This window comes from Harpia harpyja, chromosome 2, assembly GCF_026419915.1.
Source record: "Harpia harpyja isolate bHarHar1 chromosome 2, bHarHar1 primary haplotype, whole genome shotgun sequence".
Lineage (NCBI taxonomy): Eukaryota > Metazoa > Chordata > Aves > Accipitriformes > Accipitridae > Harpia > Harpia harpyja.
This window is the reverse complement of record NC_068941.1, coordinates 4,247,375-4,266,427: the sequence shown is the minus strand read 5'-3', so window position 1 is coordinate 4,266,427 and position 19,053 is coordinate 4,247,375. Positions and strand designations below refer to the sequence as shown.

Sequence of the window (19,053 nt, the reverse complement as noted above, 5' to 3'; positions counted from 1 at the left end):
GCGAAGCAAATAATCATTGGCAACGCCTAGGCCAGAAATAAGAGTGCAGTTACAAAGGCACTGGTAGCACATACGCATTTGAAAAGCTTTTTAAAGGAAAAATTTCAAAGTTGGGAAATAGCGAGTTTTGGTTCTGAAAATTGTTATAGTTCCAACAACTAGCGTTTCTTCATCTGCCACTATTACTTCAAATGTTTTAGAAAAGGAAATCTTATGGATAATCTAAACATACATACATTTTTCACTTACCCCCCCCCCCAATTCCAACACACAAATGCTTTATTTCAACAGTGTTTCTAGTATTGCTTTCAGAAACATTAAACTAATTACATTCCAAACACTTCAAACACATTTAAAGTATCTTGTAGAGCTCTCTCTTTAATTTCAGTAGAACTCAGATGGCCTGGTAACCCCTTGTTTTGTGTTTGTAGTCTTTGATGATGTGGTTGCATGCTATTCTAACAGAGAAGCTTGCCCTTATTTGGGCCAGAAATTAGCCCAAGGTCAAAGAACTGAGACAACTGTTTACTATTACATTTTATCTTCATCACCGCACATATGCTCTCTGCTTTGTATTCTCAACCCTTCCCCTCTATCTACGCAGCAAATACTGCGTTATTCTCGTTCCCTGGCGGTGCTGGGTTTGCTGCGTGCGGTGCTCCCTTCGCAGCACGTCCATCTCCACGTCTCCTTAAGGCTATATGGCCGACATCTACGTCTTGACCTTCCTCCGAGCTGCCGATGCCTCCAGTGACTTCCCCGGTCATCGGTTCTCCTTTTGCGTGCCCGCTCGCGATCTCTCAGGCTGTATCTGCCCCCCGGACCCAGGGTGACCGACTGCGACGGCTGGTTTGAGGGAGCTGGCCCCAGAAACGAGCCAAGGGATGCAGAGACACCACCTGCCTTTAGCGTGACCCTAACTTCACTGTGAAATACCCGTTGTCTCACGGTGAATCCGTGCCTGAGGAGACAGTCAGTGGTCGCGAAGCTATTTATGCCCGTTGTCCCTCTCTCAGGACCTCCCCCCCGGCGAGGCGCTGAGGCCTCGACGAGAGCCCGCCGTCCCCTCACAGGGAGCATCGCCTCACGCACGGAACCGCCCCGCCGCCTCAAGCACGGCAGCGCGTCCCCGCCACCCAGCCGCTTATCGCCCCGGCCGTAGCAACGGAGGCCGGGGACGGGCCCAGCGGCGCCCTGAGGCCGCCGGGCGACCGGGACCGGGACGGGGACCGCGACCGGAGCCGTCCCCTGGAAGCCCCGGACCCGGCAGGTGCGGGCGGGCATGGCGGGATCGCTGCCGCCGCCAGCGCGCAGGCGCGGTCCCCCTCCCCTCCCGCACGCGGGCAGGGCCGCTGATGACGCCAAGGGGACGGGGGACTGGTGGGCGGGGCGCCCTCCGCCACTGCCGCCCCCGCGGCGGCCCCTCCGCCGCGCGCGGCCGGCCTCGCGCTTCCCGCCGGCCGCCTCCGCCTCGCGCGGGCTCGCGCTTCCCGCCGTGTTGCCGGCCCCTCAGCCGCGCGCGCACGCGGCGCCGTTCCACACGGTTCTCCCCCCCCCCCCCCCCCGCCCCTTTCACCGGCCCCTGCCGGGCGGTTTGTGACGTCAGGCGGTCGCCGAGGAACGGGGCGCAGGTGCATCCGTTTCCTCAGGGCGAGAGGCGCCGGGCGCGAGCGTCTCCCGCCGCCGTCCCCGGTGCGGCGGAGCGGGGCTAGAGGGGAAGGCTGTCCCGTCTCCCGCCCCCCCCCCCCCCCCACCGGCTCCCGCTGCAGCGCGGGTCCCCGGCCGCAGTGTGAGGGTCCCCTCGCTACAAGCGTCCCTGACGGGGCGGGAGGGAAGCTGAGCCGCGACGGGGCGGCCGCGGTCGGCGGGCTGGGGTCGCTAGGGGGAGGCACGGCACCGGGAGACGGGGCAGAGGCGCGGCGGCCCCGCTGGCTGGCAGTGGCCGCGGGGGGGAGCGGAAGGCGGAGGCACCTCTTGGCCGGCGGAGGCGCCCCCCACCCCGGTTTTGCTTTCCCTTTCGGCGCCACCTCCCCCGGTGGGCGGCGGGCTTGAGAGAGAGAGAAACACTTATTTATTTGTTTCCCCCAAGGGCGAAGGGAGGGGAGAGGGAAGACCGAAGACCTGCGCGGGGAGGACGCGCCAGCTGGCGGAGAGCAGGGCGCGGAGGCAGCCCCGTCACGAGAGGAGGCGGCGGCGGGGAGGAGGAGGAGGAGGAGGAGGAGAAGCCGGCGCGGAGCCTCGCCTCGCCTCGCCTCGCTTCGCCTCACAGCCCCTCCGCCGTCACCGCCTCGCCGTCCCTGGCCGCCGGAGGTACCGGCGGCCGCCCGTCCTCATGATGGCCTCAACCACCACCTGCACCCGGTTCACCGACGAGTACCAGCTCTTCGAGGAGCTCGGGAAGTAAGGACGGAGACCGCCGGGCGCGCCCCGCCGTTGGGGCAAGCCGGCTCGGGGCTGGGGAACCGGCGTTGCCGGGGGGGTGGGGGGCGAGGCGGGAAGGCGCCGTCGGCTGTGAGGGCTCGGTGCGTGAGCCCCGGTGGAGGGGGGAGGCTGCCGCGACGGGGGGCCGCCTTACCGATGCTGAAAGCGGAGGGCCAGCGGGGGGAGAGCCCTGGCACAACCACCAGCCCCCCCACACGCACACGCACACACCCGGGCGTTACTCGCGGGCTGCGGGGATCGGGCTCCACGCCCGCCCGTCCCCCCGGGTACGTACGGCCCCGGGGCGGCGAGAGGCTGCGGGCGGGCAGCGGGGAGCTGCCCTCGGCCTCCCGACGCCGGAGGTGCGGGAGGTGCCTTACGATTATTTATTATTTTTTATTATTGGGGGGGGGGGGGTGTGCGTGAGGGGGGGTCGGTCGGTTGAGGGGCCGTTGGGCGGGGCGGGGCACGGCGCCCCCCAGCGGCGGGGCGGGAGGCAGCGCGAGGCCGGCGCCGGCGACTCTCGGCCCCGATCGCCATGTTGGCGGCCCGGCGGGGGCGGGCGGCGGGGCGCCGGTGTCACCGGGCGGGGGGGGAGACGGACGGACGGACGGACGGGGACGGGGCCGGGGCCGCGGGGTATGTGCCGGCCTTGGGCTAGTGAAAACGTGCCCTCCCTCTGCCCGTTACAGTCGGGGATCGGTTCGGTCGTACGGCTTGTACCCGCGTTTCTAACCAGAGTTGACTGTTTTGGTGAATAAAATCAATGCTGACCGGCACTCTCTGAAAATCCTTTTTTTTTTTTTTTTTTTTTTTTAAAATCCTGCCGACATCACACCTCTCGCTGAAACCCGTTAAAACCCTCACGCCGGTAATGGCAGTGAAGTGTTTCAGTTGGACTGACACTTTGTCCACTTCTTGGTTTCCAGAGGGGCGTTCTCCGTTGTCAGAAGATGTATGAAAATCACCACAGGACAAGAGTATGCGGCCAAAATTATCAACACCAAAAAGCTTTCAGCTAGGGGTGGGTATATTTTAACCTAGTGTTTATGATGCCTTCCCGTTTTTTTTTATTCTTGTGGTAAGCATTAAAAAAATAATCATAGCTTAATGATCTAATACATTTCTTAATTTTTTTTTTTTAATTTCCTTGGGTTTGGGTTTTTGTTTTGGGGTTTTTTTTTTTTCATTTCCTTGGTCCTTGTTTTTTTTTCTATGTTAAATGTTTCATGGATTGACTGCAGGGAGGTCTGAGGTTGCTGTAACGCGTTTCAAGAAAAGATGTACAGATACTAAAACAGTTTAACATAATGCAACCTCTTCATTTTAGTATCTAAATAACTTTGAATATCAGCTTGCAAGCATTTTGCAAGCCGATTTTTTTGGTGAAGGTTGGGAAATAACAAGTTTCCATTACAGCTTTTATTTTAAATATTACACCTTTACTGAATTCTGTTTCCTTTGCATGTAAATATGAACATCAAGGCCTATCTGACTATGAATGCATGAGAAAAAGTGTATTTCTACCTCATACTAAACTTTTTATGAGAAGAAAATTATGTTAAGAAAGAAAACTATCATTTTATGAACTCATAATTTGTGAAGCAGGTCATTGTGATTAAGCGATGAACTAGCTGTGTTATTGTTACAACCCAACCATAATACCTGCTGTACAGCTTGTTTATACTTTCCGTGTCATGCGTATATTTCCTAGTTATTTTCAGTGTCAGTGGATATGTCTTTATGATACACTTGAGGTAAATACACACATACTGTGGGTTACTGTTGTTGAAAGCAAGCCTTAATGGTGATATGTCAATTGCTTGTTAAGTTCAAGTCAGAGTGCTTGTGCTAGGATGTTGGGCATTACGGATTATTCTCCCTTGATGTTTTGTGTGTTTTGATATGAATTTGTGGTGTGGTAAAGAACATGGAAGTGAATAAGCAAACAGTGTCAGAGTGTGAACTTGTTTATGGCCTGGTTTGCTTTTGACGCAAAGGAATCACTGCAGTAAACAGCAGTTTGAATTAATTCATTAAATTTAAACATAAAATATCACATACGACATCATGGCATGTTCTGGTAACATGCTGCTCTCTGATAAAGATCTTTCAACATTGTGTCAGTACTCTTTCAGCTGATGAAAGTTATGTGAAAATTTTCTTTTTTCCTGAATTTTAATCTTCATATTCTCACTGTGAGATTTGTTCTCCTCTATTTTTTAAAAGGTACTTAAATTTAAAATACTCCTTTATAGAGTTACGGATTTAAAGTTAAGAAAATCGTAATATTTGAGAGAAAATATTTTCACAAGTTTGCTTAAACCAGATCTTCCGTTTTTCTTTTGTTGGCACAATAACGTGATCTGTTGAATTTTGATGCTTAAAATAAACCACCACATTCTGTGTGATTTCATAGATCTAAGTACCTTTCAACATGAGAAGCTGCAGCAAGATCAGCACCAGTTACTTATGTGCCATGGGTTTTATTTATGATGGGATAAATCTTGAAATGCTAGGCTAGATTAATAAAAACTTTGTCTTCCTTAGAAGTCGTCATTTGGAAAGTACTATATTTCAGGTTTTAATTTTTGTGCTGCTTTGACCGTTCATGCAGGACCAAGTTTGTCCTTGGTGTAGCCCGTTAATGAGTGGAAGCATATTTGGGAGAATTGGGCTCATAAGATGGAATGAGGCAAAATTCACACAAAGATTTTTCTACAGGTTTAGCACGTAACCCCATAAAGGAAGGGGTTACATTTCAAAGCAGGACTGTGAAATACCTTTTCTTATCAGAATGCATGCGATGCCACGTCCATGAATGCAGGGAATGCGTTTCCATCTCTATTTTCAGAGGTCCCAGAAGTATTTGAGGTTTTTTAGTTGCTTGGTTGTTTTTTGTGGTGGTGGTTTTGGTTTTTAGCTTTTTGAAAACCACTAAACAGCTTTTGAGGAGCAAGCTTCTTGGGGAAATCTTCAGATTCTTATTAGGCAATTATTTAATTGCAGAAAGGTGCACTTTAATTGCAGTTGTGCAAAAAGTAAACGTTAAAAAGCCTCAAACTGCGATACTTTCTCCCGGCTGATAATAGGTATACAGCTTATAACTAAGACACTATTTTTCAAATCTAAACTGTAAGTTTCATTCTACTCGCATCTGAACTGCTTTATGATGAGGTAGCAGTTCGCTTTTGTTTCATACTTCTTGCTTGAAATACCAATTATGATGTAAATCTAAAGGACTGTTCATTGGGTCAGCTTCATCTGTGAGCAGAGGTAAGAAGTTTTTGGCTTGGAAATGCATATCCCTTGTACATTGCCTGGCTCTCTGGAAGTCTTTTAAGCTCAGTGGCGAATTTGGGCCTCTTGTTTGCAAGATTGAAGAAGAGCAGTTTCAATGTATGATAGTTTCAGTGTATAATATGGAGGAGTCAAGACTAAATAAAACTCCCTTAAGGTAGCTTTGAAATTAAAAGTTATTCAACTGGCTTCAGCCCAGTCATAACAGCATTTGTCTCCCCATCCCTCCTTCACCTCAGCCATAAATGTTCTTGGAGTTTTATCTGAATCCTTACTTTAGTAGTCCTTCTAAACTGAGCAACTGATCTGGTCACAGGCTTACGCTGGTGAAGGTGTGTTCTCGTCTGTTTCCTTGTATAGTTACAGGGAAATTTCAGACTAATTGCGTGTGTGCAGAGGCATGGGCTTTGGAGGGGAAAGGAAGCTATGCCCCCTGTTCTAGCGGAAGTAACCTTTGTGCTTTTAAGTTGATGATCAGTTATTTATATCTGCTGTGCTCTTATTTACAAACTGTAGTCCAAAATGTAATAAAAACACTTTAAAAGAAATTATGATTTTAAATATTTGACTTTATGTGGCAATGTCGATCCCATGTTTTTCTGGTTTTAGTAATAGAAATAATAAATATTTGCAATTTAAATCTCTTTATTTCAGTATAGCAAAAATGCTTTTGCTTATTAGAATAACATACATTCCCAAAGTAGTCTTAAGCTGCACTTAAAAGTTCTGAGCTTTGACTTGGCATTTACTAAGTCACTTTAAGTATTGAATTGATATTAGAATATCAACAGCTAGTTTTGTATCAATAGAGTATGTTCTAGATGAACTTCCATGATTTGATTATGCTGATGATTTTTAAAAGGGGGGGGGGGGAGGAAAGGTATGTAACACCCCTCTAAAATTAAGTGCAACGGTGAACAAGCACACAGAAAACTAAGAACAAAGTGAAGATTGTATGTTTGCTGGTTCTGGGTTCTGTATCGTTTTGTCTGATGAAGTTGTTGGGATTTGCTTATTACTCAGTTTCTAAAGTGCGCTGTTCTGGGCTTCTGTGTGCTGTTTTTCTTGCGTTGGAAGCCATGTAGATAAAAGTGAACTTCTGTGAGGTGACTTTACTTTTCCCCTGTCTGTTCCAAATAGCAAATAATTAACAATTCATTTTTTTCTTTTTGTCATTATCTATACATCTTTTATCTTCTGAGAGTCTTCTGGCTTTGATCCAAATTGTTTTCATATAAACGGATCCCATTGTCTTAACAGGTTTGGGCCACTTTTTCTGACTTAAGAATTAGACAAGTGTTTGCTTCTCTGATAATAATTGAAAGGATCAATTACTAATATATTTTCACTGGGTGTAATTTTTGCCAGTAACTCATGTTGACAATCTCTCTGCAGTGGCCAAAAGCACTGTGCCTTTGGTGGCAATTTGATGGCATCTGTGAGAGGACGATGATGTTCCAGTCCATTTTCTTCTCTAGGGTGCTTTCGTAAATACTGCCTAGACACACCTCTCCCAGCCCTTGGATTGCTGCAGCAGAAATATGAACCTCTTTGTTTATGGGCATACATTTTATTAAGAGTAATGTAAGAATCAGCTGGAGGTTATCACTTCTTTGTGAAAAAGCTCTCGTGAGCTTTCAGGGACCAGCCATTCCATTAGCTTTTGAGCTTTAAGTCTTGGAGGCTTCACTGGTTATCTGTATTCCTTCCTAGCAGGAAATTTCCCAAAGCTTTTTCAGCACCTTCCTATTTTTTAAAGAAGAGATTATTTCCTATGAGCTTGTGACTGCAGATGCAAGGCATAGCCAGAGGTGACTAGAGCCATTGCACTGCCCTGCAACAAGCTCTGATGGGTGAGGAGGCTGAAAACCCCACCCTTTTGGAACAGTATTTTAGTGGCAGCATTGAGTAATCTTGCCGTGGGAAGAGTATTGCAGTGTCTAAAGCTGTCCAAGTAGAGCACCTCATGATCCCTGAAGTGATTTAAAATACAATACGGAGATGAATGAAATGTGAAGCATAGAGGGTAGTATTTTTCAGTGTAGTTTTTCATGACATGGAGAGAAATGTTTTTTGTCGTGTCACTAGACGAACAGTTCATTTAGTCAGGTAGCCTGTGTCAGTCAGTGCCAGATGTTTTACAGGAAGGCAAGCTCTAATAAGGCTTCCTGTACTCTGTAGGAGGAGAAAATAATTCTTCCTAATCTAGCTAAAGATCTTAATGTCTGGAATGCATATTTACCTGTGCAAGTTTATTATAACACATGTATTTTTAATGCTAATTTCTGTTCTTATGTACATATGAAGTTATTCCCACACATAGAGTACTATCCTTAAGGGCATTTAGTTGCCAGTGAAGCAGGCTTTGTCTTTGTGAGGACAAGAATTAAGCTTGGGATTTTAGCTGTTTTCTTCAGTATCTTGCTGTAGTCTGTTTCTCAGGTTAATTACCTGTCAAGGAGCAGTATGTTTGCGTTCCTCCATGTTTTAAGAATGATTTTTAAAATGTTTTTCCATAGTATGTAAGAAGGCTTACCTGATAATATGTGGTTGCCCTTTTTTAACGTTTGTGCTCTTTCTGTCCTTCAGCTTAGTCATGGAATTCTTTTCAGTTTGACGTAGACATTCTGATTTAACATGGATATGTTTGCATGTTTACCTGCAAGTATTTGTTTCAATTGCAAATTACCATAATTTAACAGGCTACAGGTTCTGTCTCTTAAAATTGAGTTCATTCAGAAAGCTCAGAGTAGTAGAGAGCGCTTGTGAGAGTGTTATTTTTAAAAAAATAAAATTAGAAAATCGGATTTATGATTAGGTGTTCTGTTTTGAAGGTTTGGAGCTTTTGTTATGTTTTGTTCTTAGTGAAAATCTGAAGAGCTTTGAAATACCAGTGAGAATGAGGACTTTGAAACTCATTGTGGTAAGTGTTGGTTGATAGTAACTTATTCTAACAGTTTAAAGTAGATTTGAAATGAATTTTCCTGGCAGTTCATAGTTAAGTTATCCATAGCAAAAACAATATGATTACGATAATGCCACTTCTGGTTTTCTTTGCAAAGGATTTATTTTCTCTATTGTGACTGTTGTTGCTCTTGCGAAAGGAGATTCTCTTTATAGCTCATACACTGATGGGCCTTACATTACATCAGAATTTGATGATGCATGTATTGCTCTTGTTATCATTAAAGCTTGTTGCCGGTGTTATTACTGGGAGGTATGTGCTAGAAAAAGTTAAAATTGTAGCGCATGCTTTAACATATTTCCACCTGGAGGATGGGGGAAAGGAATTCTAGTATACTCTGCTGCTGTTCTTGTCACATGCTTCAGAGAAATGTCCTTGACACATAGCTTCGTAGTTCGAAGTGACACTCGAAAAACAGTGCTTACAAGTTACCCTGAAAGTTGAAGTTTGCGGAAGCGTAACCATTAATTGCAATGGACACATGACCCAAATCCAATGTGTAAAATAACTCGGGGGAGGCATGGAGAATTAAAAAGGTGTTTGCATCATCTGTCATCTCAGTTTGACCAAGCTCAATGGCGGGGGGGCGAGGGAGGGAAGTACATAAGAGATGTTTTTCTGTCTGAACTCCAAGATTATTAAGCATGCCTAAAATTATAAATCGGTTGAATGCATCTGTCCCTCTTGGGAGCTTCCCATTTTCTCTCATTGTGCACCACTAATTTGGCCTGGACCCCCTCTCTGTTTTCATATCTCTTCCATTGAAATGTTAACAACAAAGGGATTTGGGGGCATTTACTTGGCTACCGCTTTCCTGCCATTTTTTTGTCAGAAGTTGCAAATTCTGGCACCGATGCTTGCCTCTGTTTTGTGTGCTCGCTTACTGCAAACTGAAGACTTAACTGCACATATGAACAGCTCCACTTTCAGAATTGCTTCTGTTGGGAGAGAAGGGAGAACTAGACGCAGGGGAAAATATGGACTGAATACATTTACCCAGCTTCCAAATCTGCATTCTGATACTGAAATATGAATGTGTTCTTTTTCTCCTGGTCTGAGAGAAGTTGTGTTCCCTGGTAATGTTTTACTACTTACGTCCAAATCGTACTTCCAAATTAAAGCTTTTGGTCAAATACGAAACAAGGAAATAAGCGCAATGGTAAACACTTAACCTTTATTGTAGATTGGTTCTGTCTGTTTGCACATAATAGTGTACATAGAAAACATTGTTTTATGTCTATTGCAATCTGCATCTGCAGGTCAGCTGAGGTATTTAAGCGACTTGCATCTGTTCTCATTGACAGCAAGGTAGAACTACACTTGTTCCTGGAAGAACTGAGACTGAATTTCTGAGGGTTTATTCTGCACCTAATTTGAAACCCTCTCTTGGTCTTAAAACCTAACTAAAATAAAAGTGGTATTACAGTGTGAAAGTCCTACCATGTGTAGGTATATATTTGTCCAAATACTAAAGATTATTTATTCACTTTCTCTGGTTATGATTAGTGGTATGTGAACTCATCTCTGCTGCTTTTATTTACACTTTTATGATTCCAAGGTCTGGGTTTGGGTTTTGGGCGTTTGTGGGTTTTTTTCCTTCTGATGGTGAGCATTTTGACTATTGCTTGGAAGACAGAAGGCTGTATTTTTTTTTTTTTTCCCATTTAATTGCGAAGTGCCTGTTCTGAGAGGTTGAAATATAAGTTAGCTAAATATTTTGCTCTACAAATGTAAATACTGCCAAAATAGTGCTTTTCATGTATCTGTCCTTCATTTGACCTCTGGAGAAATGTAGGCCAGGGTGTTTCATATGTCAGGGTCCAGCTTCCTCTTTCATAGACGCTTATTGCACATTTGTCAAATGCTTTGTAAGGATATCATGGGCATTTTTAAGAGATTTATGTGAGAAACATAACTTCCTCTGTTTATTGAAAAAGGTTAATAGAGAACAAAAACCTAACTTAAAGATGGTAGTTCCTTTTTTGTTTAATTCCTTATTAAAAATAATTATGCCTTGAATTTGAAGAAACATCTGCTATGTTTTGGAGAGACACAGAAATCCAATCTGTCTGTTTATTCCTTGTATGTATTGAGCTCTGTGTATATCTTTGTGTGCCTGTTTGTGCAAACTCGTTCTCTGTTTAATCCTAGTATTATGAGAAATGTCTTGAGCATGCTATCAGAGAGAGTCGAGAATTTGTGTGGCACGGTTTTAGTATTTTCTTCCAGGGGAGACAGTTGTGCTGTTATCCAATGTGATTTTCTAGATTGTTGTCAGCTTGTTCTGAAACGCATTGAGTTTCAGTTGTTTGAATTGGAAAACTTGTTTTAAAGCTTTGCAGCCCTGTTAATTCCTGTTGCGTCTGATTGGAAGCTGCTGGATATATTCTGCTGAACTGAGTGTTTACTTAATTTCTCTTCAATCTTTTGCATCTATAGATGCCACTGGGTAGAAGCATGAGCTGTAGCTGAGAGTCAAAAAAGCTGGGGAGGAGGAGCTTACACAAATTTGCAAATATATCTTATCCCTGATTTAGCTTTTATTCTAATCCAGGGCCTCTTTAGTGGAAATTGAGAAGCATAAATTGCGCTACAGCATATATTTGGGTTTTGTAATTAGGTTTTCAAGTCTAGAGAATGATAGTTAATGTGCTGAGCAGGCTATTACAGGTAAGTCTATGCAACTGTTGGTTTAAGTTGGTTGTATTTGGTAGAAAGGAACTTTGGCTACCTGGTGATTTGAGGTAGCTTCTGTTACGTGAATTCCTGACCTTTTGTAAGTAGCAAGTATTTCACAGGAAACTTGGAGAGTAAAACATGTAGGCTTCATTTAAGAAACAGCCCCCCAAACCTCTCGAAAGTAACAAAGTAGGTATTGTTTAATAATGGAAATGTGAAGCTGTGGGTATTTGCTGGTCAAACGTTTCATCTTGTGATGGGAGGTATTTTTTTATGCTTACCACTAACCAAGAATTTATACATTGCTACAACAAGTTAACATCCTGCTGATGCTTTCCAAGAGAACTGTCTGGCATCCATAAAAACAGAATTAATTTATGTTTTGGCAGTCACTTCACCTTGAATGTAGAGCATGCTTTTTGAAAAAGTTCACAACTGGTCATGTGGTTTCTTTTGCTCAGTTACCGCCAAATCATTCAATTGGGTTGTCAGTTGGACAGCCTCTCCCCCATCCTAAATGTGCTGTATAGGGAGTTGGTTCTTTTTATTGTGCATCAGTTTTCACTCTGCCAACACACAATTGGCAGTGCTGTGGAAAGCATGGCTGCGGTTACATTCCACTGAATGTAGCACTTTACCCAAACCCATCTTCAGTCAGATGTTATTATGTGCAGAAATAAAAATTTCAGAATGTGATCTGTAAGCAAAAAAAAAAAAATGGTGTGAACTGAACGTTTGCTGGATTGAGTGAGCTTGTGCGTGAATCTTGACAGATGTAAGGTATACTGAAGAATATATCAAACCCTGATGGTAAAGCTAGTTCACGGTTGTTATGTGTATAGTCTGCAGGCAAATATGCAGCCCTTCCGAACAACTCGTCCAACCCTGTGGCCTCCAGCTGGCAGCTCTCCTCATCTGTGAAACTGTTAATTGATTTGTACAGCATTATGGGCAATGCGCTGGCTCATGTGGCAGAAAGCGGTCTTCCACACACTCTCCTTTCCCTGCTCTACAATGAGCAGTGTACCTTGCCCAACGAGGAAGATTAACAAACCTTGATGTAAGTGGAAAGGATAACACACCTCCACTGTAAAGTTTCGTCATCTCAGCATGTGAGAGGAAGAGAAACACAAACTTGCAGCATGGAAGCTCATATTTGTGGCAAGCAATCTCTTGCATGTGTTTTCAGAACTTTGTTCTGATTTAATTATAGTCAGGAACTGCTTACTTGTAAATTTTCCGCAATGTGAATGCAAGTGTTGCAGCAACAGTCACGTTGCATATTCATGTTGCTGCATGAACAGATGGGGTTCCTACATAATATCCATATTTGACAATCTGATGGGATTTGCCAAGCCTAAGCTTTCATTTAAATTTTAACCTCTTGGAGAGATAGGTTTGTGATTTAATCAGTCAAGGGAGGCCTTGAAGTTACTTGTATTGCATAGCATTTCAAGCTAGTGCTTAGGTATGGTTTTGGTTTGGGAGACTTCTTGTAGAAATTGTTTTAATAGGCTGTTGCTCATTAGAATAAATAGTCACCAAATTCAAAGATTTCTCTTGAAACCTTATTAATTTGGCTGATTTTATTCATATCCTTCAGTAAGTGAAGACGTATTGTATATTCAGTTCGAATATTGTGTAACGTGGACAGAGTTCTGTTGCTGTGGTACTGCCTTCCAGGGAGGATTTTGTACTCTAGGGCAGACAACCTTCGGTTTCCCTTGGGGCAGCTCCAGGTGCTGCTGAACTTTGGTTATTAAAACTTGCTTCAAGACTCATTTTCCACCTTTTTTTTTTTATAGAAAGATGTCTCCAAGATGCAAGTAAATTTCAGTACAGAAAGCAACCTTCAAAAACTGTTTTGGTTATTTATGAAACACTATAGCTGTGAAAATACAGAGCTCACCTTGGTGCTTTTTATACTGTGTATACTGCTTTTAAAATTAAAAAATGAAACTCAGTTGTAAGGTAGATGGCTTAGTATTTGCTTTCTTTATTGCTTTCTTTATTATAGCATGGACAGCTATGAAATTGTTGTTAGGATTGCATTGATACATGCTCATGGGACTAAATGCCCTGCTGATCATGGCATAAACTCCTGCACTTTTTTCAGGGCTTTTTAGTATCACCACCCCAAAAGGGGGGGGGGGGAGGTTTTCCATCAAATTTCTGCATTCTTTCCATGGTGCTCCTGCTGATATTCATCATATATACTTAGTAAATTTTAGCATGTTAAAACCATTTCTAGTTGCTCACTCTTTTTCAATTAAAGCCTCCCAGTAGTCTTTTAATACTGGAGAAGTATAAGATTTGGAAGATGATGGGTACTGGTGCTGGATGGAAGAGCTTCCAAAACCCAGTGACATTTCTTTTATACCTATAGCACTTCTTTATCTTTCGTAGCTGTTGCATTTTGGTGGGGGGAAGGAAGAGAAAAAAGGCCACTGGTATAGCGCTCTGTGTGCATGTGCTTGCACACACGTTAGATGCAGAAAAAGATCCAGCAGAGCTTGTGTGTACCCAACTGGCTTGTTTGCTATAGGAGAATGTTTCATGCTAGAAGACCTATTAACTAAAGTAATTTTACTTGTAATGAGGGCAAGAATTGCTGTCTTTAAATTTTTGTTTATTTGTGGTTAACATGATTTATCTCTCTAAATTAAGTAATAAATTGCTTTCAATGCCATGTTAATCAAAACATGTTTACTAATGCGATTAATTTTCCCACAGTAGAAGTTGCTTATGTGTGGTCCATCCCACCTCCTAGGAGATGTCTGTTAATATTACAGATGTTTTGGGGACCAGATCGATGATGCAGCTAGCCTTGCATAGTAGTAGTGGTAAGCTCAGTGTATCTCAGAGATGGCTTTAGGCAACCTGACGTAAGGGGACAAGGAGTCAGAAATTAGGTGTATTTCAAATCTGTAATAAGTGGAGATTTTTTAAGTCTCAAAATCACGAGGTTTAATACTCAGTCCACATTTTTTGAATTAGTTTTATTTTGGTCACAGGACATTGTAGCGGTATAAATCTCAAGAAGTTGTTACATCTCAACAAAGTTCGTACTCCTTAAAGTACAAAATATTTGAAAAAACATTTCCTTTTTCCTTTAAATGGGGTTGATTCCCCTCAGTCCCCAACTACCTTCTTGTAGTTTTGAATGGTAGGGATTGGTCATTTACCAATACTCAAAGTCAAATTTAGAATCAGATTTTTTTTTTTTTTGGTGGTCTGTTCTTCATTTTCCTGTTTCATGTAACAGATGCAGTCTAGCTAAAACTGATACCTTCTACTTTGAAATCACATTTATCCACTGTCAGACTTCTACAGGATAAGAGAACATTTGAGCATCTATCACCAGGGGTTGACCTTAGGGGAAAAAGGGGAAATAAAATGAAAGTGTATCCAAGGTGAAGTTGGGTCCTTCGACAGAGTAAACAGTCTCATTCGGTAATCGAGCTCTATCTTAGAATTAACTGGGGAGGTGTGGAGCTTAGTTCTTTTTGCTTTACTGAAGAGAGAATTTAGTACTGCACTCTTTTACTTTGAAGATTTTTCTGATTTACAGCCCAAACTTATTCATGGACAGTGTTTGTTGTCTGTGCCTAGGTTGTGCTTCGGAGAATTCTTCATCTTTCATCAGTGTATTTATCAAGGATGGTCTTGTTTCCATTATTTTTTTTAACAGCAGTCTTCCTTTAGCTTTCTCCTGTATGACAGACTTGCCATTATTATGGCCATTCTTCCTTACCTATGCTCTAAGCTAATAAATAAATAAATAAATAAATAAATAAATGGATGTTTGCAATGGGGGATTGGATTGACCAGAAAAAAAGAACAAAGTCAGGCGAGGTCTCATGAGTGGCTTTAGTAATCACCTGTGTCTGCATGGGAGGATCTCGTCCTGTAGATTCCAGTGTTTATTTACAGATTCATTTGACTGATTCTGAGACTGATACTGAAGGAACGTCTTCAGTAATTTGACTTCAGCTTTCCCTTTCATCAGTACATTTCCTGTCACCCCTTTTACCAGTTTCCTACCAATTTCAAAGCTAGTTTGATAATCTCGGTTTTTACTAATCCCCAGATGTCTCATTTTCTTTGTTTCTACATCTTAAACAATGGAGCCTTGCAGGAGGCATTGATTCCTGCCTGGAAAAATTCCCCAGAGTAATGTTTTAGAGCAGTACCCAACTAGTAACTGATATGCATAGATGTAGGTAAATGCTTTTTTCTTCTTTTTTTTTTTTTTTTGTTTTGATTTGGTTTGGGTTTGTGGTTTTTGTTTGGTTTTTTTTTGTTGTTGTTTGGTTTGGTTTGGTTTGGTTTTGGTACAGTTTCTCAAGATCATGCATGTTTAAGACCTAAGTCAGAAACCAGTTCTTTCCGTCACAAGCATGTTATTCAGTTTCTGACATAGTAGCTTTCTACAGCCTGCCATTACTCTCACCTCTATGCAAGATCGGGTGGAAACTGCTGTGAAAATAGCTCCATGAAATGAAGCTAAATTAGGAATAGTTTCTGTTGAGTGTTGACTTTTGTTTCTGCAACCACAGATGCTCATCTATTCAACAAAATGGCTAAAGAAAATGAAAACTGTGAAAATGTACTTAGAGCAGCTTAATTCATTGTTTAAAGAAAAGTTCTATTGATTCTCACACTAAATTAACTGAAACAATTCCATAATGCTGCTAATTGTTGTTGACTAGTTCAGTCAATAAAATATATTGTGTAAAAATGCCGAACTAGCTCAATATGGATTTTGAGGGTTTTCCGAGTGCATAGCATGGCTTTTTTTTTTTTTTTTTTCTTCCTTAGAGGTCCCTTCCCTTAATGTTTTTCAAACTTTAGTTTATAGACAGCTGGTGTTTCATAAAGTTATGATAGTGGACAGCAGCAAGTGTCTGAACAGGGAAAACATACGAGTTTCTGGTTAAATGAATTGCACTCTGTGCAGTTCTCTTGGCTGGTTTGTATTTACAGCTTTTTGTGAGGAAGTTGTGGCAGTTACCAGTGAATATGTTGGTCTGAGGGGTTGTGTAAGAGAACTCAGATGCTGCTTGTCTCACATAAGTGTGCTGGTGCTCCGTGGAACTACCTGTTAGAGCTTTTCCTGGGAGAGGAACTGGCAGAGACCATGGTGAGTGAGGCACCTCGCTTCCCTGAGCTTTCTGTGGGAGCTGGGCACTGGATGCCAGTTCCAATTCCATGGTGAAGTGCATCTAGAGCTTCTGGAAAAAAGGGCTAAGTAGGCAGGTTTAAAAACTTGAACTTGGTGAATGTATCTTTTCGGAACAGAAAAGTTCATTATAATTATATCAAGTCTCTACAATCTGATCTTGAAAATGAGGTGATTTTACATAAATCAACAGTGGTTGTGTATTTAGCAATTCGGGTAAATGTGACAACTAACATACTGAACTTTGCTAACAAGTGTAAGCATTCATGAGTTCAGTACCTGGGTTTGCATCTGTTATGTTGACTTTCCTATGCAGAAAATAGTAATTTTTATTAAAAACAATATGAAACAGGTTTTCAAACAAAAATATTTATTAGTAGTAAACCAGAAAGCTTCACATAAAGCCACATGCTGTTTGGCATAAGCTTTTTTTTTTTTTTTTTTTTTTTAATTTGAGTAGTGTTTTTATAAATATGGGAGGTATGTATTTAAATGAATGGAGTATGAAGCTCCCTTGCTCTTGTGAATATTTAGGTTCGTTGATTTAACTTCTAAAGTAGAAGTGTGTCCCTTGATGTTGGGCTTGTTACTTAACAAATCTTAATAATGATCAATCAAAAACTGATACTAGACAGATTCAAAACCAAAACAACAAACAAAACTGATTATTTTTAGTAAAGTGTTTTGATAATTTGTTGAGATTCTCCCTGCTCCCTTCCTGTCCTGGATCATCCTCATTTTGAAGGAGGAAGGGAAGGAAATCTCTACAAAGAGAAGAGAGTAATGCTCCCTTGTAGGATGTTTTGCAAGCTGTAAGACACAGTTCTACAGAAAGGCAGGGGGGGAGGAGATAATAGCTTGTTTCCAGTATTGAAATACAGACAAGAGGTATGAAACAAGTCTATGGTAATTCAGAATTAGCACTGGCTCCTTTAGTAAGTAATACAATTCTACAGTCATACCAAGTTAATACTAATATTATCAGATTTCAACAGCAGAAGTCAATTGAATCAGATGCATATTCTTTACATCTCTTCAATATTTGGGAGGCCATGCAAATTCTATATAGAAAAATAGGATTGTGGGAATGCGAACAGAGCTATATACCTAAAGCTACCATCGCATTCCTCCCAGAAATCTGAGTAATGCATCAAAGCTCAGATATCTGAAGTTGACCCACCTGAATCTGTATTTCATAGCACGGAGTTACTGAATAATCCCAGCTGTGATTGGGGGGAAAAAAAAAATTCTCTTTAATTATTTTACATAAATGCATTTTCAGTGTGAGAATGACATGTACAACACCAATCTGAATTACTCAAAGTGGCTCCAAAATAAGAGGTAAAAAACTCAACAATTGTCTTATTAAGCAAAGATTGTCAACTCCTTTGGGAATTTTACTACTGATTTTACCCAGAAGGTATTTATGACAGCATGATACGTAGCTATATAAAATTATCCGTGTGAATTTTGGGTATTTGCAGACTAAATCTGCTTCTGAACTTGCATGCTGGGATGTGCAGAATGCAAGCATTTGCATTTGATGTTTTCTGTCTTTGAAGGATTCCCCCCCCCCGCCTCCATGTTCTTAACATACTAATTATTTCTTTGCCAAAAAAAGAGTGTGTGAAGGAACCATTGGAGAAACTGCGTATAGACTTGGTCTGAGAACCTCAGTAGATGATGTTTAAGCTAATGCGCTTTACTTTGCAACTGTTGCAGACTTAACTGCATACAGTCAGGAAGTTCCACTCGTGGGCAATAATTTTCTTCAACTGCTGTAAGTTGATCATGTTTAGTCTAGTATCTGTATCCTTAGCAGCTTCTGGTGAGATAATAGAAGGATATGGATAGTTTGAGTCCATGCTATTCATATATCCTTCTCATGCACACTTATTCCACCAATTTTGTTAAGGTATTAAATAGCTCCTGGTTTGAGAACAATTGTTCTCAAGTCTGATGCTTGAGAAGGTTTATAAAATAGGCCTCTTGAGTTTGGCATGTGTACGTTTGGTGGGGTTTTTTGGTTTTGTTTTGGTTGGTGTTGTGTTTGTGGTTTTTGGAATGAAATTGTTACATCCCATCTCTATGAGATGGGGCCCTTACAATCTCATTACATTAATCTGATTATTTTAAACACTCTCTCTATGCTATTCCTTTGGCTTGAAATGTGCTTTTTTTCTGTGTTATGTGAATAGTCAATGGAACAAAAGTTCTTGGTAGTTAAATTGTTAGAAAATCATCTTTTAAAATGCATGCTTATTTGAATTGGATGTGCTTAGGTTTTGGATGTATTTCAATTCTGGCATACATTTTGACCAAAGCAATTCCACGTACAGCATTTAAGCACCTTAAATGTGCAGTTAGTGCCACTGCAAACTGTACACTTACACCAGACCTCTTCTTGAAACTTACAAAATGTGTTTCTGAGCTTAGGTTTGCGCTGGTTTTATTTAACACTCTTATTCTTTGAACTCAAGTCCGCTCTAATACTGCAAACATATCC

General features: G+C 42.1%; 1 protein-coding gene across 31 annotated transcripts in view; it reads left to right on the top strand.

The window, feature by feature from the left end:
• The first annotated feature begins 1,735 nt into the window (after nt 1-1,735).
• Nucleotides 1,736-19,053, top strand: part of CAMK2D (calcium/calmodulin dependent protein kinase II delta) — a 165,784-nt gene continuing 148,466 nt past the window's right edge. For 6 of the 31 annotated variants that reach the window (XM_052813889.1, XM_052813872.1, XM_052813830.1 and 3 more), the window contains exons 1-3: nt 1,747-1,789; nt 2,097-2,400; nt 3,351-3,445. In XM_052813889.1, coding sequence (XP_052669849.1) covers nt 2,333-2,400; nt 3,351-3,445 — 163 coding nt within the window. In that variant the 5' untranslated portion in view covers nt 1,747-1,789; nt 2,097-2,332. Of the gene's footprint in view, nt 1,790-2,096; nt 2,401-3,350; nt 3,446-19,053 lie in introns of all 31 variants that reach the window. The other 25 variants (XM_052813745.1, XM_052813804.1, XM_052813775.1 and 22 more) reach the window with 9 other exon arrangements.